Source organism: Anolis carolinensis, chromosome 4, assembly GCF_035594765.1.
Source record: "Anolis carolinensis isolate JA03-04 chromosome 4, rAnoCar3.1.pri, whole genome shotgun sequence".
NCBI classification, from domain to species: domain Eukaryota; kingdom Metazoa; phylum Chordata; class Lepidosauria; order Squamata; family Dactyloidae; genus Anolis; species Anolis carolinensis.
In genome coordinates this window covers 245,879,408-245,905,542 of record NC_085844.1, presented here as the reverse complement: position 1 = coordinate 245,905,542, position 26,135 = coordinate 245,879,408, and the positions used below count along the sequence as shown (strand labels likewise).

At 40.9% G+C, this 26,135-nt stretch overlaps 1 protein-coding gene across 4 annotated transcripts in view; it reads right to left on the bottom strand.

The window, feature by feature from the left end:
• Window positions 1-791: 791 nt before the first annotated feature.
• Window positions 792-26,135, bottom strand: part of uckl1 (uridine-cytidine kinase 1 like 1) — a 68,301-nt gene continuing 42,957 nt past the window's right edge. For 3 of the 4 annotated variants that reach the window (XM_062979074.1, XM_062979076.1, XM_062979072.1), the window contains exons 8-15: window positions 20,290-20,309; window positions 13,558-13,656; window positions 11,507-11,600; window positions 10,315-10,377; window positions 6,868-6,990; window positions 3,361-3,468; window positions 1,500-1,656; window positions 792-1,223 (exon numbers count right to left, since the gene is read on the bottom strand). In XM_062979074.1, the coding sequence (XP_062835144.1) occupies window positions 1,147-1,223; window positions 1,500-1,656; window positions 3,361-3,468; window positions 6,868-6,990; window positions 10,315-10,377; window positions 11,507-11,600; window positions 13,558-13,656; window positions 20,290-20,309 (741 nt within the window). In that variant the 3' untranslated portion in view covers window positions 792-1,146. Of the gene's footprint in view, window positions 1,224-1,499; window positions 1,657-3,360; window positions 3,469-6,867; window positions 6,991-10,314; window positions 10,378-11,506; window positions 11,601-13,557; window positions 13,657-20,289; window positions 20,310-25,335; window positions 25,353-26,135 lie in introns of all 4 variants that reach the window. The other variant, XM_062979073.1, reaches the window with a different exon arrangement.

Genomic DNA, 26,135 nt, shown 5'->3' with positions numbered 1-26,135 from the left:
AAGACTTAATAATTTCAAAGTTGCAAAAATAAATATTCCCTGGGTTGCTGGGAGTTTTCCAGGCTGGATGGCATTGTTCCAGAAGCATTCTTTCTTGACGTTTCGCCCACATCTATAGCAGGCATCCTCAGAGGTTGTGAGATCTGTTGGAAACTAGGCAAGTGGCGTTTATATATCTGTGGAATAATGTTCAGGGTAGAAAGAACTCTGGTCTGTTTGAGGCAGGTGTGAATGTTGCCATTGGCCACCTTGATTAACATTGAATAGCCTTTCAACTTCAAGATCCAACTGTTTATTGCCCGGGGAATTCTTTGTTGGGTGGTGTTAGCTGGCCCTGATTGATTCATGTCTGGAATTTCTCTGTTTTCTGAGTGTTGTTCTTTATTTGCTGTCCTGATTTTAAAGTTTTTGAATAGTGGTAGCCAGATTTTGTTCATTTTCACCATTTCCTCCTTTCTGTTGAAATTGTCCACATGCTTGTGGATTTTAATGGCTTCGCTGAGTATTCTGACATTGTGGACTACATAAACATTCCCAATTTATCGCTTAATCCTCAGACCATCTTACTGCTTATGGCTTGAGCTGTGTGTTTGTATTTTGTAGACATTAGCTTGCAATAAGTATTGTAGTAAGAGCCATAAAATCAAGTTACAAATCCACAACTCTATGCAAATTGCAGCTCTATGTAAATTACTCCTAACTCTAATAATTTCCATGCATAGTTTATTCCAAGATTGTATGGCAAAAATAGTATATTATAACCAAAGCATCACTGAACAACAGACACAGGATTTGAATTATTATTTTTTAATAAAATAAGTTATATTAAAACCTTTAAATTAAAATAAGCTGCCTCTAGACTCGGAACACTCGTGGGCACATAAAAAAAGACAGCAAGGATCTGTTCTCCTTCTTTCCCATTTTCTTTTGTTTCTTTTTTTCTCAAGGAAAGAAAGAAAGAAAAAGACACTTCCGGCCACTGACAAAAGATGTGTAAGAAGATATTTCTATGCTGCGGGCGATCGTCTCTTTGCAGGTGCTTGGGCTAGCCGTTGAGGAAAAGGGGGCTTTCAGGTTAAGGTGCGTTTGACAAAAACCTCCTCCTCCTTCACAGTGCTTTCCTGGATCACGCGTCTAGATGCTTTCTTAAGAGTCCAGCAGGTCTTCTTCGTCGCTCCAGTCCGGAGGGGCATCCGTGCCGAAATACCGGTCTCCGAAATTCCCTGCGGGAAGAAAGCAGTTGTTAGCAAGCACGAAGAGAGGCCAACGTGCAAGGATTGCCCATCCCAAAGGCGCAAATCCTATGGTATAACACAGCCTTAGGCAAACTTGGGCCCTCCAGGTGTTTTGGACTTCAACTCCCACAATTCCTAACAGCCTGCCGGCTGTTAGGAATTGTGAGAGTTGAAGTCCAAAACACCTGGAGGGCCCAAGTTTGCCCATGCCTGAGCTAGCTGGTTCTTTCTTTGTACTGGAGTTTCCGCTCGGAGACTGCTCACCAATGCCAGGGATGATGCGGAAGAGGTCATTCACTTTCTTGTCTACGGCGGTCGTAATGATCTTCACCTGAGGGAAGGCATAGGCAACGGAGTGGACGCCCATCTCGGCCATCAGCAGAGACAGCAGGAAGATTTTATCCTCTGGGACATCGTGATCCTAAAGGAAGCAAAAAGCTTGAAGTTTACTCTGAGTAGCGATTTGAAAGAAAAAATATGTACGAAGATGTATATATGGTATTTGGCACCAAGAAGGCTTTCTATGATGTATAAGGGCAGCTTTGAGAAAAATGTTGGGACAGTCGAGCATATGTAATAAACTTGCAAAACAGCCCAGAAAATAATGGACTCAAATACGTTTGATGCTGGCAGATACAACAACGTATTTATTACCATGTCTCTCATTTTGGCTTGAGCCGGGGCACAACAGTCAAATACATCCATGAAAAAAGGGTAAGGGTTTCCCCTGACATTAAGTCCAGTCATGTCTAACTCTGGTGGTTGGTGCTCATCTCCATTTCTAAGCCGAAGAGCCGGCAGTGTCCGTAGACACCTCCAAGGTCATGTGGCTGGCATGACTGCATGGAGCGCCGTTATCTTCCTGACGGAGCGGTACCTATTGATCTACTCACATTGGCATCCTTGAAATCACATATTAAAACATAGTTAAAATGCAACCATAAGAGCATATAGCTAAAGAGAAAGGTTTCCCCTTGACATTAAGTCTAGTCGAGTCCGATTCTGGGGGCTGATGCTCATCTCCATTTCTAAGCCGCAGAGCCTGCGTTGTCTGTAGATGCCTCCAAGGTCATGTGGCTGACATGACTGCATGGAGTGCCATTACCTTCCTGTCAAAGCGGTACATATTGATCTACTCACATTTGCATGTTTCGAACTGCTAGGTTGGTTGAAGCTGGGGCTAACAACAGGAGCTCACCTCGTCCCATGGATTAACCACCTGACCTTCCGGTCAGCAAGTTCTGCAGCTTAGCAGTTTAACCCACTGCGCCACCATGATAAGAGCATATATTAAAATGCAAACATATCAAAATTTAGAAAGGAAATTTGGGAGAACACTAGACTATATGACAATTGCTGCAGGAATTGTATATGCTCAGAGACAGAAGGAGATAGTTATCCCAATGCAAGAAGAATGGTGGATGAAGATCTCTGAATTAGCCAAGATGGACAAATTTGCTATGCAGTTTAAGAAAGATTGAGTACTGTTCATTACTTTTTCACAACAACATTGGGAACATTTATCCACTTTGGGGTATATGGATTATGAGAGTGTGGCCTGAAGTAGAAGTCTGATTACACTATATTGTTTAAATGGAGAAGACCACTGAAAGATAATTGGTCAGACAGAGAGTGGGAAGTTTATAGTTTTTCATCTTTAATAGTTGTTTAGCTGTAATGGACAGTATGTGGTTGTGTAGCTTTGGTGGTTTTATATATCTCTACAATGATTGCTTGTGTGTTTTACTTCGAGTAAAAACATATTTTAAAAAGAATAGATCCATTCTAGTTTAAGGCACATCATCCACAATGTGGATCAGGCATGGGCAAACTTGGGCCCTCCAGGTGTTTTGGACTTCAACTCCCACAATTCCTAACAGCCTACCGGCTGTTAGGAATTGTGGGAGTTGAAGTCCAAAACACCTGGAGGGCCCAAGTTTGCCCATGCCTGGTGTGGATGAACGCTCAGAAGGAACTCTTTCAATGTTATCCAGACTGGTTTAAGAAGGAAATCTGATGTCCTGCACCTGCTTCCAAGCTAAGTGCCACCTTTCTTCTGCTAAGACGACTGCCTCCTAAGACCTTGCCTTCTTTCAATCATAGTGGTCCTTTTTTTCTCTCTTACCAGCAAGACTCTCACAGCCATCATGGCAGCTGCTCCTGTCGAGACAGTGCAATCCATCAGGATAACATGATCTTCGCTGATGTCTTTTGGGAGCCTCAGGTAATGCAGCTGGAGAAGGGAGACAAAGTGGCTAGTAGGGAAAACGCTTACTCAAACTACAGGAAAAAAATTCCACCTAACATTAGAAAGAACTATCCGATGGCAAGAAATGTTTGTCAAGAGTGGAATGAATGAAACTGTATGATTGAGGTTTGACTAAGGGCCGATTTAGGCTCGCCAAGGCCGAAGGCACCATCCTATGAAATTTGGAACTTGGAAAACTGCATTATAGAGAAACAAAGGAGGTGAAGAAAAATGCTGATGAAGAAAAACTGCTGAACTGCTGATGGTAACTGAATTGGGAAGTTCTGGTGTAAATAGCACATGTCTACATGGCCAGAGACAATGATTCTTTAAACTTAAAAGAGGTCAAAAACAATTATGTTAAGGAAGAAAAACAACATCTGTCCACAACTGATGGAGTGTCAGAAAATTTTAGCTGAATAACAAGTTGTCAAACAATCAAGAACAACAGCAGAAAAACTGCTACATAAAGAGACACTTTCCTCTTGGAAAAGTGTGGCAGATCGGTGGGGAATGCAGAGCCTGTCCACCTGCCTCCATGAAAGATGGCTTGAATGAAGAAGGTGGTGAGTATGCATTAATGTGGAGTGAATGCTGAGTGAATGTTCCCCTTTGTCTGTGTAACCAATATACAGTAGAGTCTCACTTATCCAACATAAACGGGCCGGCAGAATGTTGGATAAGCGAATATGTTGGATAATAAGGAGAGATTAAGAAAAAGCCTATTAAACATCAAAATAGATTATGATTTTACAAATTAAGCAACAAAACATCATGTTATACAACAAATTTGACAGAAAAAGTAGTCCATTACACATTAATGCTATGTAGTAATTACTGTATATACGAATTTAGCACCAAAATATCACGATATATTGTAAACATTGACTACAAAAATGCGTTGGATAATCCAGAACGTTGGATAAGTGAGACTCTACTGTAGTTATTATGAAACCAGTACTGGGTCTGTGTGTCTCTGAAAGTACCTGATGCAATCTGTCCTACTGAAAAGGGATTAAAGAACATTTTAAAGGTTCAAACAGTTGAATAAGTTGCCATAATAAATAAGCTTTATTCTTATTTATTTATTTACAGCATTTATATTCCACCCTTCTCACCCCAAAGGGGACTCAGGGCGGATCACATTACACATATAGGCAAACATTCAATGCCTTTTAACATAGAACAAAGACAGACGAACATAGGCTCCGAGCGGGCCTCGAACTCATGATTCCTGGTCAGAGTGATTCATTGCAGTGATTCATTGCAGCTGCTCTACAACCTGCGCCACAGGATTACACAGGGACAAGCCCGAACAACAACATAACATAGTATTACATGTATAAAATTTAACATGTCTGGTGGAGTCTCCTTCTCTGGAGGTTTCAAAGCAGAGGCTGGAGAATTATCTGTCAGGAGGGCTTGAACTGTGTATTCCTGCATGGTAAGATGGGGTTGGACTGGATAGCCCTTGGGGTCTCTTTCAGCTCTACAATTCTATGATTCTATAATTTCCTCCATAGAGTTGCCCTATGAAATTTTTATCCACTATGGAAATGAAGAACTACCTAAATGAAGAACTAACTAACTTCCAGGAGTGACAAACTGAGACAAAGTTGGCAGGTTTATTTGATATCCTGACAGCCATACTGACTCTCTGATTTGATGAACAGGAAGTTGGACTTGCCAGGTACTCATTATGTAGCACAGTAGTCTCACTTATCCAAGGTTCTGGATTATCCAATGCATTTTTGTAGTCAATGTTTTCAATATATTGTGATATTTTGGTGCTAAATTCTTAAATACAGTCATTACAACATAACATTGAAATACTTTTTCTGTCAAATTTGTTGTATAACATGATGTTTTGGTGCTAAATTTGTAAAATCATAACCTAATTTGATGTTTAATGGTCTTTTCCTTAATCCCTCCTTATTATCCAAGATATTCGCTTATCCAAGGTTCTGCTGGCCCGTTTAGCTTGGATAAGCGAGACTCTACTGTATTAGCCCTCACAAGGGGACATTTTAATCCCATTGAGTCATATGTTATTGCAGATTCTGTGAGGGGAAAATGGATATACAACACAGGCTTTCTGCGCTATTGCAGAATTGGAGAATCACCAGGAGGGAAGAAGAAGTGATATGCTCTGATAATGTCCTTCTTCAGAGTTACTGGAATTCTTACAGGGGAGGAAAGGATGAAATCATCTCCATTATTTTCCCCATCTGCCCTTTCATTCTCTAGGCCAGCCTTTCATTCTCTAGGCCAGTGGTTCTCAACCTGTGGGCCACCAGATGTTTTGGCCTTCAACTCCCAGAAATCCTAACAGCTGGTAAACTGGCTGGGATTTCTGGGAGTTGTAGGCCAAAACACATGGGGACCCACAGTTTGAGAACCACTGCTCTACGCAGATGTGGACCTCACTACAGGGGACTATAAACCCATACTACATTTGCATCCAGGCTTTAAAGTAGCTCTCCAAAATCCAGAATCCTATCTCTCTGGTAGAATTAGCACTTTCAACAGCTACTTTAAAGCTAGTCACAACCTGAAATGGAACCACCACTTCATTGATCTTGGACCCATCATTATCTCCAGATGTTTTAGACCTCAGTTCCCAGGATCTCCATCCAGTATGGCCAATGGTGAGGAATTCTAGAAGCCGACGTCCAAAGCATTTTAAGGGTCTAAATTTGACAGGGAAAGGTGAATATTTTCCCCTGACATTACGTCTAGTCATGTCCGACTCTGAGGGTTGGTGCTCATCTCAATTTCTAAGCCAAAGAGCTGGCGTTGTCCGTAGATACTTCCAAGATCATGTGTCCAGCATGACTGCATGGAGTGCTGTCACTTTCCCATCGGAGCTGTACCTATTGATCTACTCACATTTGCATGTTTTCGAACTGCTAGGTTGGCAGAAGCTGGGGCTAACAGTGGGAGCTCACTCCACTCCACGGATTCAAACTGGTGACCTTTTGGCCAGCAGGTTCAGCAGCTCAGTGGTTTAATTCACTGCACCACCAGGGGCTCTGGTAAATTTGACAACTACTGCATTAAAAGTAATGTGAAATATGGAATGCTCTGTTGGAATAACCTCTTTTCCAAGGCACCACCAGTTGGTAGTAGCATCAAAATGTTTGTATAAGAGTTTCTCACTGCGAAAGGTCAAAATGCATTCTCTAAATCTTCTGAGTTACCAACAGTAAGAGATTTAAGCTCCAATAGGGTGGTGCTTTCTTAGCTCTGTCCCTATTTGTCTTTGGACCACCACTGGATTGAATTTTCCCCAAAAAACATCTGGAAAGATGTTCTTCTAAGGCTTGAACTATGCCCAATCTCAGAATGTAAACAAGTCTGGAGTAAAGATCCCAGATTTATTACCTCTGGTTCGCCAGTATAACGATTCGTCTGGATGAGAATAGTGCCAATCCGGACATCCTTGCACACGGCCCGCAAGGCTGGCTCCATGGTCTCCCCGGCCCTCAAAATGGACACACCCGTGATCTGGGAGACGGCGGAGAAGAAAGAAACCCACAATTAATTCTTGCAATCTTATCTTTTTTGGGTTTTAATAGGGGCTTAACAGCACTTGCTAATTTTTATGGTTTTAACTCATTCTTAATTTTCATATTGTATGTTTTTATTGGCCGTGAGCCACCTTATTTATTTATTTATGACATTTACTGTATATATTCGAGTATAAGCCTAGTTTTTCAGCCTCTTTTTTAAGACTGAAAACGCCCCCCTCGGCTTATACTCGAGTGAAGGTCCTGGTTGGCTTATATTTGGGTCAGCTTATACTCAAGAATATATGGTACATCTATTATTTTTCTCTATTATTATTGGTATTATTACATTTATTATTTTTCTCTATTATTGTTGTTGCTACTATTTATTTTACTCTATTTTATTATTATTATTATTATTATTATTATTATTATTATTATTAATACATTTATTATTTCACTCTGATCTTCTTCTTCTTCTTCTTCTTCTTCTTCTTCTTATTATTATTGCATTTATTATTTTACTCTATTGTTACATTTATTATTATCCTGTATTTATTATTATTATTATTATTATTGCATTTATTATTTTACTCTATTGTTACATTTATTATTATCCTGTATTTATTATTATCCTGTATTATTTATTATTATTATTATTATTATTACATGTATTATATTACTCTATTATTATTAAAAGGATACATAAGCACATTTACATTGAAGAAGATGAGAACAATGATTTGATCAGAGTTGGACAGTCTTATCTTAAATTTGAGCTTTATGTAAATATTCAAAAACATCTAACCTACTGATGCCTTAGTTAATGTAATTTTATTGGTATCTATTTTTATTTCTGAAATTTACCACCCATGGCTTATACTCAGTCAATGTTTTCCCAATTTTTTTGTGGTAAAATTAGGTGGCTCGGCTTATATTTGGGTCGACTTATACTCGAGTATATATGGTATATCCCACCCTTCTCACCCGTAGAGGACTCAGAGCGGCTTACATGAGTGGCATTATTCCATGCCTTGATTGGGGAAAGGCAGGATACAAGTTTCATAAATAAAAATAAATAAATCTTTCCCTACTCGCATTTCACCATTCTTTTAGTCTACAGCTCATAAACAAACACAACTCTGGCCTCCTCTACAACAGCTTTGATAAGTGGTAGTCTATGACACTCAGCCCTCTATATTTGTAGATTTGACTGTGAATTTAATTAAAAATATCCTCTTTATGAATCTATAGGTCTGTATAGCTGTATGGTCACCTTCTGCAAGAAAATAGCTGGAGGACCGTAAGATTCTTAGAGAGACTCCAGGGATATCTATATTCTCTAGTACAAGGCAGCAAAAGAAGCTAGATATTACTAGAGAGTGTTTTCTCAGGCAAAAAAGCAATTTTATTATTTATAGTTTTTCACTTTTGCAAGGGTTCTATGTCCCTAATTCCAACAAATGTGGAGGGGCTGACTATATTTCTTTTTTTCTAATCAGGCTATTGATACAACAAAAATGACAAGTGTAGGCTTATATGAGCATGCAAGTTGTATCAGGTGATTGCCAGCAAACTCTCCACTTTGGAAAATCCTCATTCCATTTCCAATTCAATAATCAGCATCACCCCCCTTTAAACTGGGGTCCAGCTCAAAATTGCAATTTTCGTCAAGAATAGTAAACTCCTGCCAGTTTCCCATCCTTTCCCAATTAGAAAACTCTTTACTTTCCAAAGAGTATACTTGAAGGTGTGTGTATGTGTGTTTTGTCTTGTGTATTCTTAGCAGGGGAGTGTGCTAAGTGGCTAGAAAGCCATATTTGCCTAAAGTGGGAATATTATCTTCTTGAGCATCAATAGAAGAGCTGTTTCCTGCTGGGAAGCTGGCCACTTGTACTTGGCTCTGCTGCCTTAAATGAACTTGAAACAGCAGAAAGTACGGTCATATGCCAACGAGGAGGGAACAGAACCTAGGATTCTGGGGAATAAGGGCTTAAATCCCCACCTGGCTATGGAAACCCAATGAATGACTTTGGGCAAATCACACTCTCTCTGCTATAGATGAAGGCAAAGGCAAAATGCCTTGGAATTAAAAAGAACTGGTATGTTTTTCAGATGAAAATCAGATGCAATCATTCCCAAATCCTTCTCATCACTTGCTGCCTCAGAGTCTTCTTCACTGGAGGTTTTTAAGCAGAGGATGGATGGTCATTTGTTGGGAAAGCTTGGATTTTGTATTCCTACATGGTTTATGTATTTATTTATTTTATTTACAGTATTTATATTCTGCCCTTCTCACCCCGAAGGGGACTCAGGGCGGATCACATTATACACACATAGGGCAAACATTCAATGCCCATATACACATAGAACAGAGACAGAGACAGACGCAGAGGCAATTTAACCTTCTCCTGAGGGAATGTTCAATTCTGGCCACAGGGGGGAGCAGCTGCTTCATCATCCACTCTGACCGCACTTCCTCATTCCAACGTCATAAATTAGTTAAATTTGCCTCCCCACTTTTTATAAGTGGTACCTTATCTCCTACTTGATAGATGCAACTATCTTTCGGGTTGCTAGGTCAGCAACGAGCAGGGGCTATTTTTTATTTTTAATTGACGGGTGCTCACCCCGCCACGGGCAGGCCTCGAACTCATAACCTCATGGTCAGAGTGATTTACTGCAGTAGGCTGCTCACCAGCCTGCGCCACAGTCCGGCCCCCATTGTTGGTTGTTAGAGATTCCTCTTCTTCAGAAGAGGAAGGGGACCAGGAAAGTGTTCATGAATCAGAGGGGCAGTTGGAATCTGAGGAGGAGATTTTGCAAGTACCCACTTTTCAGGAGAGGCGAAAGGAAACAGAGCAGAGACATAGTTCAGCTAGAATAGCTGCCAAAATGCAGCTGAATAATTAGGAACTGCCCTAGCAGCTGTGAGGGGACTCAGGACTATAAAGCAGAAGCAGGTGCAGCCAGCTCTTGCTGGTAACAAACTGACTCTTCACTCCCCTTGTGCCTGCTTCAAGTCTGCATCTGGGAAGCTGCTCCTAAGGATTTATTGTTGTTTCTTTGTCTGAAGTAAGACTGCTGTTTGATTTGGGAATTTATCAGAGACTGTGCTTGCCCTAAGACTTCCTTGCTTCATTTTGCATTATTCCACTGAGTGTGTTGTACTTTATGTTTTGCTGAAGTAAAGCAGTTTTCATTTACTTACTACTGTGTTTAAGGCTATTCTTGAAAGACAAAACAGGACAATGATAGAATGGGGTTGGACTGGATGACCCTTTTGGTCTCATACAACTCTAGGATCCTAATGTTCACTCACTTGCTTTCCACGATAGGCTCGGCCTTCATAGTCATGTCCTTGGGGCGTCTGAACTGTGCAACTCTAGAAAAATCAGAGTACAATAAAATATTGAATCTGGGCAGGAAGAGGGACAATGTGAATAGACACATTTCTAAATGGAGCTCTTGAAACTAGAGCGATCCTCTGCTACTATGAACATTTCTGATCCTAATACAATATGAACAGCATTGTATGGGACTGCAGTCAAAACACATATTCGCCACACAGGATAGAGTTACAGCCCTTGGCTACTGCAAATAACACTGTTCTAACTAATCAAGGATCACATGCTGAATGTGGTGACCTCAAGGAAAATAAGCAACAGGAGACAGCTGAATGTTTACAGAGTTTGGCAACAACACTAAGGAAAACTGAAGGCTATTCTAAGGGAAATAGTAGGAAATTGGAATGCAGTGGGGAAAAAGGAAGACCACTTGCAGATGCATTGACTCAATTAATGAAGCCACAGCCATGAGTTTGCAAGTCTTCAGACTAGCTTTTCATAACAGAGACTCTTGGAGGTCTTGCATTCATAGGATCATCATGAGTCAAAGCAGGTTTGATGGCAAATAACAATAATGAATTGAGAATGGCCGATGTAAGGAATCAAAAAGGAATCCAGGGGTGATCTAAGAAACTATAGGCCACGTAGCTTAATTTCTGTACCAACTAAATAGGTTTTACAAAGAATAACTTTATCAATCACATTAAAGGGCAGAGGGGGGAATCTATATGACTTCTACAAAGACGCCTGCCTAAAAAACCTTTTAGAATTCTTTGGAAGTGTCAATAAACATGTAGGCATTGGGAATCCGACAGCCATTGGACTAAATCCTATTGTTAGTCTCAAGCAGAATAGACTGAAAAGGTGATTTCCATATTGGACAAAATCAGAAAAAGACAAAATCAGAAAAAGAGCCAATGCTATATTGCCTTTAAAAATAAATCTACAGTGTAATTATATTGGGAATAGTGTGTACCATCCTGGTTACTACCCTCCTAACAAAATAGATGTAGAGATGGGCAAAACTTAGAAAAAAGGACAAACAAAATGATCAAAAGACTAGGACATCTCCTCATGAGGGATAGTAATAATGTCTTGGGCCACTTAGCTAAGAAAAAAAGTTGAGTAAAGGAGACATGACAGAGGTGTATTTAAAGGAGACCCTACCTGGAATGGCAGAAAAGACAACGCATGCTCAATGAGTAGGCGCATCAGCCGTTTGGAGTAGAAGATGAACTCATCACGGCTTGTCTCCTTGTCCCTAAATAAGAAGAAAAATGAGATAGGGTTGTGGAAGGATCATGAGCTACATGGAAACGCCTGCTTTAAAATGAAGATAGTTTGGCTCCAAAGGATGATAAAGTCCTGGAGAAGCTGTACAATGGCCAAAGAGCTTAAAGTTTCATGTTAACACAGGGAAAGCACAGTCTGGATTTACCAACATTTATCATCTGGAGCTTCTGAGTAGTTCAGCAGTCCCTCAGTGATGTAACATAAAGGATATGCCCCCAGTGATGAGAATGATATTGCCACCCCTCTATGGCTATAACGTCAGTTGGGATTTCTTCTTTCAGTCCTAGCACACAAAGCCAAATATAATGGTAGATTACACCTCAATCCAAACCTTTTGGAAAGTGAAGCCTTTCCTAACTAAAAGGTAGGGAACTGTGGCCCTTTGGCACCATTGTACCTCCCAGGATTTCATTTCCCTAAAGCATTCTAGAATTTTTTTAAAAGCTTCACCAACCAGTTGAAGGACTATAACAATGGTTCCCAACCTGTGGTCTGTGGACCATCAGTGGTCTCCAAGAACTAAAATATGGGCCATGGCCTCACCATTACTACACCGTTGCAGCGAGAGCGATTGGTTTCCTCTTATAGTCAACTAGGATGTTGGGAGGGGAGAGGCTGACTACCCAGGAAAGGCGCAACAACAAGCCTCCTGACTGCTGCTTCTCCTCCTCCCCCCTCCCCCTGAGCAGAGCCGTTCCATGTGGCGCCTAGAAGTGGGGGCACCTTGGTGTCTTTGTTTTTAGGGCTGTTCCTTGGATGATCTGGGGTGCTGATTCAGAAAATTGCATTGGATAGATCACAACAGCTCTAGAATATTAAATATGGTTTTCCGTGGGCGAGCAGATGGCATATGTTCTGTATCAGAAACTAGAACCGATGTGGTCTATCCAATGCAATTTTCTGAATCAGCACCTCAAATAACCAAACCAAATCTAAAGTTGACCAAAAACTGATTTGTAACCCTTTTGGTACTAATGTTAGAGAGTGGTCCCTTGTCAAAGTGATACCTGATCAAAGTAGTCCCTGATCAAAAAAAGGTTGGAAACCACTGGACTATAAGGGTAACATTTAATCTCCATAGGAATGGTGTTTTTTAGCAACCATAAAGAAAGCATAGGGATGACAAGAGCAAGAGAAGATCATCCTTTGAAGATCTCAAAGTCTGTGTAGATTCATAGAGGAGAACACCATCTCTGTCAGACAGCCCGGAACCAAATACAGTAGCATCTCACTTATCCAACGTTCTGGATTATCCAACACATTTTTGTAGTCAATGTTTTCAATACATCGTGATATTTTGGTGCTAAATTTGTAAATACAGTAATTACAACATAACATTACTGTGTATTGAACTACTTTTTCTGTTACATTTGTTGTATAACATGATGTTTTGGTGCTTAATTTGTAAAATCATAACTTAATTTGATGCTTAATAGGCTTTTCCTTAATCTCTCCTTATTATCCAACATATTCACTTATCCAACGTTCTGCCAGCCCGTTTATGTTGGATAAGTAAGACTCTACTGTATCAATTGCACCAAGAAAAAAGACTTTAGGCAAATTCTTCCAAAAATACAGTCAGCCTTCCACATTTGCGTATTGAATTTTTGCAGATTTGATTATTTGTGGTTTTGAATAATGCAGTCTCTTTAGGAATCCATACGTCCTCCAGTGCAGCTCCATGGCAAACTTCCACTCAACTTTCATAAAGTGACACTGGAGGACTTGCAGATTCCTAAAGAGGTATTTTAAAGCATTTTTTTAAATTTGTGGTTTTCCTACTTTTGAGGAGGTCCTGGGCCTGTAGCCCCAGACAATATGGAGAGGTGATGGCATGCTAGATTTCAACATGTTTTTGCAATCTTGTTTTTTTCCCCAAAACGAAACCTCCGAGACGAAGAAAAGGAAAGGAAATGTAAACTCACCGGATGATGGTGTGCATTCCTCTGACTTGTGGGGTGTTCTTCAGCACACTGAGGGTCTTGGGGAGAGGGTGGCATTGGTGGGCAGAGGCCAGGGCTGCCCTGGAGAACCAAGGGAGGAGTAAAGGGAGGTTAAATGCACATTGGTTAAGCGCTTTTTCTTGCTGCACTCAAAGAAAATAAATCCACCCCGAGATCCCCATTGTTTTTCTCATCTGAACAAACCACACAGACCTTGTGAGCCCCAGGGGCAGTGCCAATAGAGATCAGCGTGTTTTTCTAGCTAATATTTTGGGAGCTTTCCTTTTGAAAACAACAGGTGCCAAGGCTTCATTAGCATGCAGTGTGGTGTTTGCTGTTAAATAATTCCTTACACTTAGGATCTTGACTCTGTTTAGGATCAAGAAGGGATTTCTTGACATTTACCCTCTAGAATTAATACAGTTAATATCAGCTGTGGCTCCAAGTGATGGAATCCTGGGAGTTGCTGAGGCAAACGATATTATATTATATTCTCTGTATTATATAGATAGAGATATATATAGGCATATAATCTCTCCCCAGTGAGATTAGATCAGCGCCCTTCCTGGCCTTCAGAAAGAAAACAAAGACATGGTTATGGGATCAAGCTTTTATTCAGTAAAGTAATGCAGTGAAAGAAAGAAATAGGGAGTATGTGCAATTGACAATGTTAACAGTGCCAGTCTATGATTTTGGATCATGTGATTTTAATGTTTATATTAGGTGTTTTAATTCTATGTTTTAATGTCTGAATTTTGTCTGTATTTTATGGTTTTATGGTTTTTATTGGAGCCCCACTGGCGAAGTGTGTTAAAGCGCTGAGCTGCTGAACTTGCAGACTGAAAGGTCCCAGGTTCAAATCCTGGGAGCGGCTTGAGCGCCTGCTGTTAGCTCCAGCTCCTGCCAACCTAGCAGTTCGAAAACATGCAAATGTGAGTAGATAAATAGGTATTGCTCCAGCGGGAAGGTAACGGCGCTCCATGCAGTCATGCTGGCCACATGACCTTGGAGGTGTCTACGGACAACGCTGGCTCTTTGGCTTAGAAATGGAGATGAGCACCAACCCCCAGATTCAGACATGACTGGACTTAACGTCAGGGGAAACCTTTACCTTTACCTTATGGTTTTTATTATTATAATGCATTATTATATGTTTATTGCTTAGATATATGATTTAGCGTATGTTTGGCATTGATTTTTGCTTTATTATATTGTAAACCACTTTGAGTCCTCCCAGGGTGAGAAAAGTGGTATATAAATACAGTAAATAAAATAAATAAATAAATAATCTGGATTATATGGCAGTGTAGGAGGGGCTTCAGGCTGGATCTACAGTACCATATAATCCAGATTATCAGAGCTTTGAACTAGATTGTATGAGTCTACACTGCCGTATAATCCTATTCAAAGTAGATAATCTAGATTCAGAAACTGGAGTATGTGGCAGTGTAGATGGGGCCCCAGTGAGTTTCCATGGCTGAGCAAGGATTTGAGCTTGGGTCTTCAGAGGTTCTCCAGCCACCAATAAATCTAGTATATGTACAGGCAATCTCCAGGATACAAACAAGATAGATTCTGTAGGTTTGTTCTTAAGATGAATTTGTTTGTAAATTGGAACAGGTAGATTTTTAACTGTATCTCCAACCAAATATATACATATACATATACACATGCATATATGATTTGGATAGCATAGGGAAGGGCGAACAACCCTGTGGAGTTAGTTTTGCTGTCTGTGCCCATCTTCAGAAGATTTCACCTCCCTTTCTGTCCCTGTGATAATGAGATTTTTAAAATTTGCCTTGTTGTGGAAGCAAGGATTGATAATAAAGCTTCACTGGAGATAGCTTTTCCCCATGATAACTCTTTCAGGAGTGAATTTCCCTTCTGATAGCTAGATTTCCCTCACTTTCTGTTGTTTCACCTCCATTCTTTACTCTGGATATTCCACCTGAACATTAGGAAGAACTTTCAACTGTGAGAGCTGTTTAGCAGTGGAACTCTCTGCCCCGGAATGTTATGGAGGCGCCTTCTTTGGAGGCTTTTAAGCAGAGGCTGGATGGCCATCTGTTTGGGGTACTTTGAATGCGATTTTCCCCGTTCTTGGCAGGGGGTTGGACTGGATGGCCCATGAGGTCTCTTCCAACTCTACTATTCTATGATTGTAAATCAAATGTTTATAACTTGGGCACTAACCCGAACATGAACAACAGCTCAGTAAAGAGTAAGAGTCTACTTAGTGGTTGCCACCCTTACGTCCTCCAGATGTTTGGGACTTCAACTCTCAGAAGCCTCAGCCAGATCAACCAATTGCTGGGAATTTGGGAGTTGATGTTCTGTTCAAAGCACCTGGAAGACCAAAGATCAGGAACTGCTGGACTTGTATTTTTGATCTTGTTTAGTAATTTTTGGCATTAGCTGGGCAGTTGGAGGCTAGAAAAAGATACAAAATTTAGAAACAGATTGGGAAAGTGATTTCCCTCCTGTTGTTAATCTACTTGTGCAGTTCTTTTACTTAAGTTAGTTACAAGAGAAGCCTTGCCTCTGTTTATGTACTATCTGTCTTTTTAACGGCATTGAATGTTTGCCAAATATGTACCTGCAATCAGCTCTGAGTCCCCTCGGGGATTTAAAGTGGATTATAAATAAAGTATATTATTATATTATTGCTTCTGCACTATTTATAGTAACCCTTGGGAGTCCATCTCCCATTGGCCTCAACTTAGGATAGAGGTGTGCATCCCAACCCAGTGGCCCCAAATTATTTGATTGATAGCCAAAAGAAAGTGATTTAGCAGAGCTTAGAGAAATGAAAACTCTTAGTTGGGAGTTGTAGTCACAAAGTAAAAAGAATGTGGCGGGGTTAACGAGAAAGGAAGGGCTATTGGTGGTGGCGTAAATCCTGCAAAAATGCCTGGAAAAGTGGATGCCTGCAAAGTTTTGGAATGAGTCACAAAAATGAGGGCTTTAAGGGGACGCTTTCTTTTGGTTTTTCTTAATGGCTTTATTGGTTTTGACTATGTATTCTAAGAGTCCTATATTTAATTCTATTTAATGTTTATACATTTTAAGCTTAATATACATAATTTATTATTTTTAGTATTGTTTGAAGACAGCAAAAGCAAGACGACAACAATAATAATAATAACGTTGCGCAACACTATTTTTGTTTCTTCGGGGTGAAAAGGACAGGGTACAAATACTATAAATAAATAATAAATAATTTCCTAGTTTGTTTTATCATAATAACAGGGGAAAAAGTTTATTAAACTGGGTTGCTGTGAGTTTTCCAGGCTGTATGGTCATGTTCCAGAAGCATTTTCTCCTGACGTTTTGCCCACATCTATGGCAGGCATCCTCAGAGGTTGTGAGGTCTGTTGGAAACTAGGCAAGTGAGGTTTATATATCTGTGGAATAATGTTCAAGGTGGGAGAAAGAACGCTTTGTCTGTTTGAGGCAAATGAGAATGTTGCAATTGGCCACCTTGATTAGCACTGAATGACCTTTCCGCTTCAAAGCCTGGCTGTGGATGTGGGTGAAACGTCAGGAGAAAATGCTTCTGGAACATGGCCATACAGCCTTGAAAACTCACAGCAACCCAGCGATTCCGGCCATGAAAGGCTTCGATAACAGTTTATTAAACTGCAAAAAAATATTGTTTTTGCTGGACATTCTGCAACACATTATGTTCCAGTCTTTCAATAAATATCTCCTTGAGTCTCAACCCATTCAACCTAGTTTATGGCAGCCACAAACATGTTATTTCTGAAGTATAACAACTTCTTTCAAAGTAAGTACCACACAATTAAAGAGGAAACAGGACTTTCAAACCAGGAACAGAAACTCTATCAAATGTTATTATGTAGTGTAATAATAGTAATAATAGTAATACTGTAATAATAATAATAATAATAATAATAATAATAATAATAATAATAATAATAATAATAGTTTATTTATACCCCGCCTCCATCTCCCCCGAAGGAGACTCGGGGCGGCTTACAGATAATATCAGATAAAAGCAAAAACAGTATACAATACATCAATAAACAAAAACATACACAGATTATAAAATTTTAAACATTAACCTATAGAACTAAAAACACACTTAATAAAACATGGAATTAAAACAGCGAGGTTATGATAATAGACTAAGTAAAGTGTACATTATAAAAGTTGTAAACTCAAGATAACAGGTAAAGTGCTGCAGATTTGTTGGAGATTAATAAATAATAATAATAATAATAATAATAATAATAATAATAATAATAATAATTAGTGGAAATGAAAACTGGAGGAGGAAAAAGATGCTCGATTGTGGACCCACTTGTCTGAAATCTAATTGCAGTGCTAGAATTGTGTCAGGTCTCTGTGTGTTGGTTTAGATGGAGAAACAATCTGATGCAAATTCCTTTTTTCTTTTACACACGCATGCACAAATCACATATACTTAAATGGAATTAAGGATGAACAAAAGAAAGATTAAAAGTGTGGAGGGCAATTCAGAAGATTTTACAAAGCGCAGATTTGCTAGTCTAGGCTTAAAAGCAACATCTGATAACAGGCAAATCAAAAAGGAAGAAGGATGCAGCAGGAGTGGAAAAGATGGTGCAGAATTGCTGGAGAGACACAATGCGTTGCAAGGGACTGATGAGTCAGAGCCACATGTTGGAAGGTCTTCTAAAGAATCTCAGCCAGATCTTGGACTGTATATCCCAGAACCCGCAGCCAATTATGTTATGCCTGGAGTTTAGATCAAGCATGGGCAAACTTTGGCCTCCCATCCAGGTGTTTTGAACTTCAACTCTCCAGCCTACCAGCTGTTAGGAATTGTGGGAGTTGAAGTCCAAAACACCTGGAGGGAGGGCCGAAGTTTGTCCATGACTGGGTTAGATGAACACTAAAATGTTGGCTATGACTTCTGGGAGATGTAGTCCAAAGAAGCGACAACAAAAGCTCTTACCATTGTGCCTTAATAGAATTATTAGTCTTGATGTGAATCAGCATTGTAGAATGAATGCAGTTTGACACCACTTTAACTGCCTTAGTTCAATACTATGGGATCCCAGGAGTTGGAGTTTTACAAAGTCTTTAGCCTTCTCTGTCAAAGAGGGGTGATGCATCATCAAACTACAAATCCCAGGATTCCACAGCATTGCACCAGAGCATTCATTCTGCAGTGTAGATGCACCCTTTTACGAGGGTTGAATGAAAAGTAATGCCTCCACCTTCGTAACTCCTCAACAGATGGCAGTACTGGTCTGGCTTGTTCAGTAGACTCTTCTCTACAGTTCCATTTGCAGGAAGCCTTAGCATTGAACGGTTGTGTTGTTAAAGTGCGAAGTATGAAACCCTGCGCAGACGGTTGGTCAATGCGATTTAAGCAACGTGCGGTCACTGAATTCTTGACAGCAGAAGGTGTCACCCCAAAGGAGATTCGTCAGAGAATGCACGCTGTTTATGGTGATTGTGTTGATGTACCCTGTTTCCCCTAAAATAAGATATCCCCAGAAAATAAGACCTAGTAGAGGTTTTGCTGAATTGCTAAATATAAGGCCTCCCCCGAAAATAAGACCTAACAAAGTTTTTGTTTGGAAGTATGCCCACCAAACAGAACACCAGAGCATTCAGCATTGGTAAATGTACGTACCATAAAGTGTTGTACATGGAAATATTGGTAGTAACAAGAAATTCTTGATAGGATTCACAGTTTGTCTGGTTATGTTGGTTTGTGATGACAACTACTGTACAGTATATAATAAATGTTCATATTTTTTGTTCAACAATAAATCTGAATTCTTCTTCATGGAAAAATAAGACATCCCCTGAAAATAAAACCTACCGCATCTTTGGGAGCAAAAATTAATATAAGACACTGTCTTATTTTCGGGGAAACACGGTAAGTACTGTGCGTCGTTGGGCGAGTAAGTTTAAAGATGTTGAGGTGGGAACATCTGACTTGCGTGACAAACGAAGAGTTGGACGTCCTGTGACAGCAACCACCGGGTTTCACAAGCAAAAGGTTGACAGATTGATTCAGGAGAGTCGTTGTATCACTCAGCGAGAAATTTCAAGCATAATTGGCATTTCACAAGAATGTGTGGGTCACATTATTGCTTTGTTATCGGAAGATTTGTGCACGATGGGTACCCAGGATGCAGACGCCTGAAACGAAAGCGCACAGACTTGAAATTTGCCAGGAACTCCTCTTGTGTTATGAGAATGAAGGTGACACCTTTCTCCTTTGGGATGACACTTTCTGCTGTCAAGAATTCAATGACTGCACGTTGCTTAAGTCGCATTGACCGACCGTCTGCGCAGGGTTCCATACTTCTCATTTTAACAGCACAACCATTCAATGCTAAGGCTTCCCGCCAAATGGAACTGTAGAGGAGAGTCTACTGAACAATCCAGTACCTGCCGAATACCAGTATTGCCATCTGTTGAGGAGTTATGAAGGTGGAGGCATTACTTTTCATTCAACCCTTGTACTAGGACTCAAAAGCCGCTATGAAGCTGGTATGCACACATGCCAGGCCTCACATCCCAATCGCAGAACCTGGGGTCATAATTACCTATGCGCCGCTGATACATCTGTGTTAAAGATGGCATGCTAATCCACACCACAGAGCCCTGAGCATGCAAAGCTCAAACAATTTAGTACGTAAACCCAAGCCAGAAAATAAAACATGGGTGTGCAACTGAGTTCCTCACATATCCCAGCGTAGTTTCCTCTGTTTGTCGATGGGCCAGGGATGTTCGTGGATGTGCCAGGAAGGAGAGGAGTAGGAGAGATTTGTTTACATAAAAAGAAAATGGGAGGTATTATTCAAACAACAGAAAGATGGAGGATTCATTCCTATTTTGCAACCTTCGACAAGACCTTGGTACCATCTAGCACAGGCATGGGCAAACTTGGGCCCTCCGGGTGTTTTGGACTTCAACTCCCACAATTCCTAACAGCCTACCGGCTGTTAGGAATTGTGGGAGTTGAAGTCCAAAACACCCGAAGGGCACAAGTTTGCCCATGCTTAATCTACTGCTACAGAATCCTGGAAATTGTAGTTTGGTGAGGCACTGGCACTCTTTGGCAAAGTAAAGGTTGTAAAACTATGATTCCTGTGATCCCATAGCATTGAGCCATGGAAGTAAAAATGATGCCAAGCTGCATTAAGTCTGCAGTGTAGATGCACAATATGGCTTTCAAAGGTCATTTATTAAAGGGCCCTTCCATACTACGCAATTATGGTGCAACGAATCCACTTTTTAGTAGCCTTGGCTACACCCTACAGAACTCTAGGAGGAACGATGTGAGTTATAGTTTTGCATGGTTCTTAGCGTTCTCAACCAAAGAGAGTTGGTTGAGAAGTTAGTTTAACCCACTGCACGGTGGTGCAATGGGTTAAAACCTTGTTCTGCTGAACTGCTGACCTGAAGGTTGGCAGTTTGAGTCCGCGGGATGGGGTGAGCTCCCGCTCTTTAGCCCTAGCTCCTGCCAACCTAGCAGTTTGAAAACATGCAAATGTGAGTAGATAAATAGGAACCGCTTTGGCAGGAAAGGCATAAAGATGCTCCAAGCAGTCATGCCAGTCACACAACCAGGATGTGACAACGCAGGCTCCTATGCTTGGAAATGGAGAAGAGTATCTCCTCCGGAGCTAGAGATGAGCAATGCCTCCAAAGCCGGGCTGTGGCGCAGGCTGGAAAGCAAGCCAGCTGCAACAAATCAACTCATGACCAAGAGGTCATGAGTTCGAGGCCAGCCCGGTGCCTACGTCTTGTCTCTGTCTCTGTTCTATGTCATGGCATTGAATGTTTGCTTTTATGTGTGCAATGTGATCTGCCCTGAGTCCCCTTCGAGGTGAGAAGGGTGGAATATAAATGCTGTAAATAAATAAAGCCGGCAATTAAAGGAGAAGCCTTTGCCTTGGTCTGTGTATGTGTCTTATTGAATTGTAACAAGGCATTGAATGGCACAATGGGTTAAATCCTTGTGCTGCTGACCTGAAGGTTGGCAGTTTGAATCCGCAGGACGGGGTGAGCTCCCGCTCTTTAGCCCTAGCTCCTGCCAACCTAGAAGTTTGAAAACATGCAAATGTGAGTAGATAAATAGGAACCGCTTTGGCAGGAAAGGCATAAAGATGCTCCAAGCAGTCATGCCAGTCACATGACCAGGAGGTGACAAAGCAGGCTCCTCGGCTTGGAAATGGAGAAGAGTACCTCCTCCAGAGCCAGAAATGAAAGGAGAAGCCTTTGCCTTTGCCTGTGTATGTGTTTCTCATTGTATTGTAACAAGGCATTGAATGTTTGCCTGTACTATTTACACTGTAATCTGCTCGGGGAGAAGGGCAGAATATAAATAAAGTGTTGTTGTTGATGTTGGTAGTAGTGGTGCCTTGCCGCACTACAGATCCCATGATTCCACAGCATTGAGTTACGGCAGTTAATGCGGTGTCAAAACTGCATTAATTCCACAGTGTAGATGCAGCTGAAGTTAAACAACAGTGATAGCACCGCATTTCCTATTTAATGTCCATGGCCACATCATATGAAATCATGAGATTTGCAATTTGGACCAGTACTAGATTTCTCTAGCTGAGATTTCTAAATACTCTTCAACTTCATAGGATGTCACCATGGCAATGAAAGTGCTGTCATCACACTACAACTGTCCAATGTGGAAGGGCCAAACAGTTCAATCAGAATGGCAGACAGTGAAGTGGAGACAACAAACGTAAGGCATTTAAAACTAAAATAACCAAATTTCGCAGCTGTGGCCAAGAGGGCTTTGCCTCTCTGATCTTCCCCCCTTCTTCTCCCCACTTCAACCGCAGGTCTCAAAAGTTTCCAATCACCCCTATTTTACTGTCTTTGACCGGTAGTGGAAAATTCTGATAAGCAGCTTCGAAGGTGTGAGCTTCTGGGTTTTATTTTCCGTTTTCCCTTTCTTCTTTCTTTCTTTCTTTCGTTTTTGAAAAGTCTCGCATTTTTTTGCCTCTCTTCTGCAGCCTTCCTCATTGAGAAGAAAGGTTTCAGAAAATGTCAAGAAAGAAAGAAAGAAAGAAAAGTGGCTGCCTTGAGAACGCTTTTTTTGAAAAAGCCTATGTCGAAATGTCACCGGCTCTTGTTTCATTGAAAATCAAACAGGAAGCAGACGAGAGAAAGCGAAGACAGACGAGACGGAGAGGTGCAGCAAAGGAAGGAAAGCGAAGCAGCAAATGCTGGCCAAGGCATTTCAATATTGGGGGTGGAGAAGGGGCCGTGCATGGAGAATGGAGGCCGTGAATTTGACGTTTGGAACTATTATTCCAAGGATGACATTGAAATCATCAAGGCATGCCGGAATGGGCAAAAGGCGTGGCAACTTAGATCTAGCCGGCAGGAATCTATTTCTAGACCCTGTCTTCCAAATGTTTTATTTCTTTCAACATAAAAGAGGGAATAAAGCCAAAACTCTGTTTCCTTTAATTGGTTCTCAGTCATTAGAAGCTTTCAAGCCCTTCTTTCAAGAGTTTTTAAGGCCTTATTGGAACAGGAACTCTCCCGTACCCCTAAATTAGCAGATATATCCACTATTTGTTGTGGAAGGCTTTCATGGCCAGAATCACTGGGTTGCTGTGAGTTTTCTCACCAGCTCAATAGACGCAGAAGCATTCTCTCCTGACATTTCATCCACATCTATGGCAGGCATCCTCAGAGGTTGTGAGGTCTGTTGGAAACTAGGCAAGTGGGGTTTATATATCTGTGGAATAATGTCCAGGATGGGAGAAAGAATTCTTGTCTGTTTGAGGCAAGTGTGAATGCTGCAATTGGTCACCTTGATTAGCACTGAAAACCATTTCTATGATTCTATGATTCTATGATTCAGCTTCAAGGTCTGGCTGCTTTCCTGTCTGGGGGAATCCTTTGTTGAGAGGCTAATCAATCTGACCAATTACAACATTCACACTTGCCTCTAACAGACAAGAGTTCTTTCTCCCACCCTGGACAAGTGTCAATTTCCCAGTTCCTTGGGGACAAACAGATTGATCATTGCTCAAGATGTTTATTGAGCTAAGGGGTTGAAGATGGCCCCTCCTTCCCTGCCTTCAAGAAACAGACGAAGACATACCTTTATTCACTGGCTTACAAAGAGGCAGAGGAGTAGATGGTGATACTACAATTATACCTCTGATTAATAGCTATCATCCGTATCTGTGCCCTGTTTGCCCCACCAGCTCAATAGACATCTTCAGCAATGATCAATCTATTTGCACCCAAGGAACTGGGAAATTAACGCTTCTGTTCGATGTCTGATGTTTTGTTTTATGTCTGATATAACAGGTTGCTTTTTTATTTAAATTTAATTGTTAAATCATAATTTGTTTTTATATGTTGGGTCGTCAATTTTTGTTATTATGGGTGTATCATTATTGTGTTCAGGCATTAAATGTTTGCCTTTTATGTTTGGAATCTGCCCTGAGTCCCTCTGGGGAGATAGGGTGGAATATAAATAAAGTTTGATTATATATTATTATTATCTGATTTGATACCCTGTTTCCCCGAAAATAAGACATCCCCAGAAAATAAGACCTAGTAGAGGTTTTGCTGAATTGCTAAATATAAGGCCTCCCCTGAAAGTAAGACCTAGCAAAGTTTTTGTTTGGAAGTATGCCCGCCGAAGAGAACACCAGAGCATGCAGGATCGGTAAATGTACGTACCATAGAGTGTTGTACATGGAAATAATGGTAGTAACAAGAAATTCTTGATAGGATTCACAGTTTGTCTAGTTATGCTGGTTTGTGATGACAACTACTGTACAGTATATATAAAATGTTCCTTTTTTGTTCAATAATAAATGTGAATTTTTCTTCATGGAAAAATAAGACATCCCCTGAAAATAAGACCTAGTGCATCTTTGGGAGCAAAAATTAAAATAAGGCACTGTCTTATTTTCAGGGAAACATGGTAATATGGATTATATGGAAGTGTAGAAGGGGCCTGAGATTATTAATTGATCCTATTTATGTGTCAAGGTGTCAATATTGCTGTAGGGGCTTGACAGTGGAAATGTGTTCTTGTTTCCTTGGAATAAGTCCCACCATGATCAAAAGTTTGTAAGCCAAGCCCTATGAGGACTGGTAGAGGGACATGGGTATTGTTTAGCTTGGAGAAGAGAAGGCTGAGAGAAAGGGTCATGAGAACCATGTTTCAATATCTGAAAGGAAGTCGTTTTGAGAACGGGGCATGCTTGGCTTCTGCTGCTCTGGGAACTAGTACACAATGGAGCAATCGATTCAAATTGCAGGAAAAGAGATTCCACCTAAACATTAGGAAGAATTTCCTGATGGTTAGAGCTCTTGGGCAGTGGAATAGATTTCCTGGGAATGTGGTGGAGTCTCCTTCTCTGAAAGTTTCTAAGCAGAGGCTGAATGGTCATCTATTGGTAATGCTTTGATTGTGTCTTCCTGCCGAGCAGAAGTGGGTTGGACTAGATGGCCATGGGGTCACTTCTAACTATGATGTGGAGTCTGTGCAGAGATTGCAATTAAAGAGACAGCTCTGTGTGATTTCCCATTCTGAATTTCCCTTTCACAGGATGACCGAATCACATCAAGACCAAACTAGATTGGATTTTTAGAATCTCATTTATCCATATATATTTAAAAAGGAGATAGGAAAAAATGGTTTGTACACTCCCAGTTCTTAAAATGCCTTGGTTTTTGCAAAATAACCTAAAGAAGGTCGAGTTAGGAACAGAAAGAGTGAGGGATCCTTACCTGACGCTGAGTTCGCGCTGCAGCAACGAAACAAAGGGCACCGTGCAACCGGTATTAGAACAGGGCAACACCGACGCAGCATTAAGAGGCAAAAGGGGAAATCAACAACAAAACATGGAACAGGAGTACAATCCCCTTATTCACAGCACTGGGAGTAGTTAGCAGCTTAGTATTTAGGGGATGGGGTGGGATTTTTCTCACTTTTGCTCAGGGCAGGAGGTAGCGTTGCAAAGTAGCTGCAGCTATGCATACAAAACTATCCTCCAAATCCCAACAGATCCAGAACTCAATACCAGTTTGTTAGACAGATAATGCATTTTTAGACAGGAATGCATTGGTGTGATGACTCATGGGCCATGTAGTCCCGTTCCTAGTACTATTGTGGCAGATGAAGAGGAAAACTTGGGTTTCCCACCGTTTCAGCCAGAATTGGAGCCCTTGCACCTGCAAGATGTTTGCCCACAAGAAGTCAGCCAAACAAGCCTTGAGCAGAAATCTCCCCCATTTTCTCGCCGGGATTATTATAATCGAGATAGAGGCGCTAGGGAGGCGATTCGCAGAAGCGCCAGGATTGCTGCCAGACAATTAGCTGATTAAGCCTGTTTCCCTTGGGAAATCTTAAGGAGTCATGCATCTGGACACAGTATGGGTTTCGTTTCTTGTTTCCCAGGGAAAGTGTTCCTTGGCGGGAAAACAAGATCCTATATAGGTGTTTACCCGCAAAGAAATCCTTGCGGAGTCAATTCGTCACCTTGTGGAGTGAGATTGTGTGTGGACTACGCTACTCCAGTCCCTTGCCT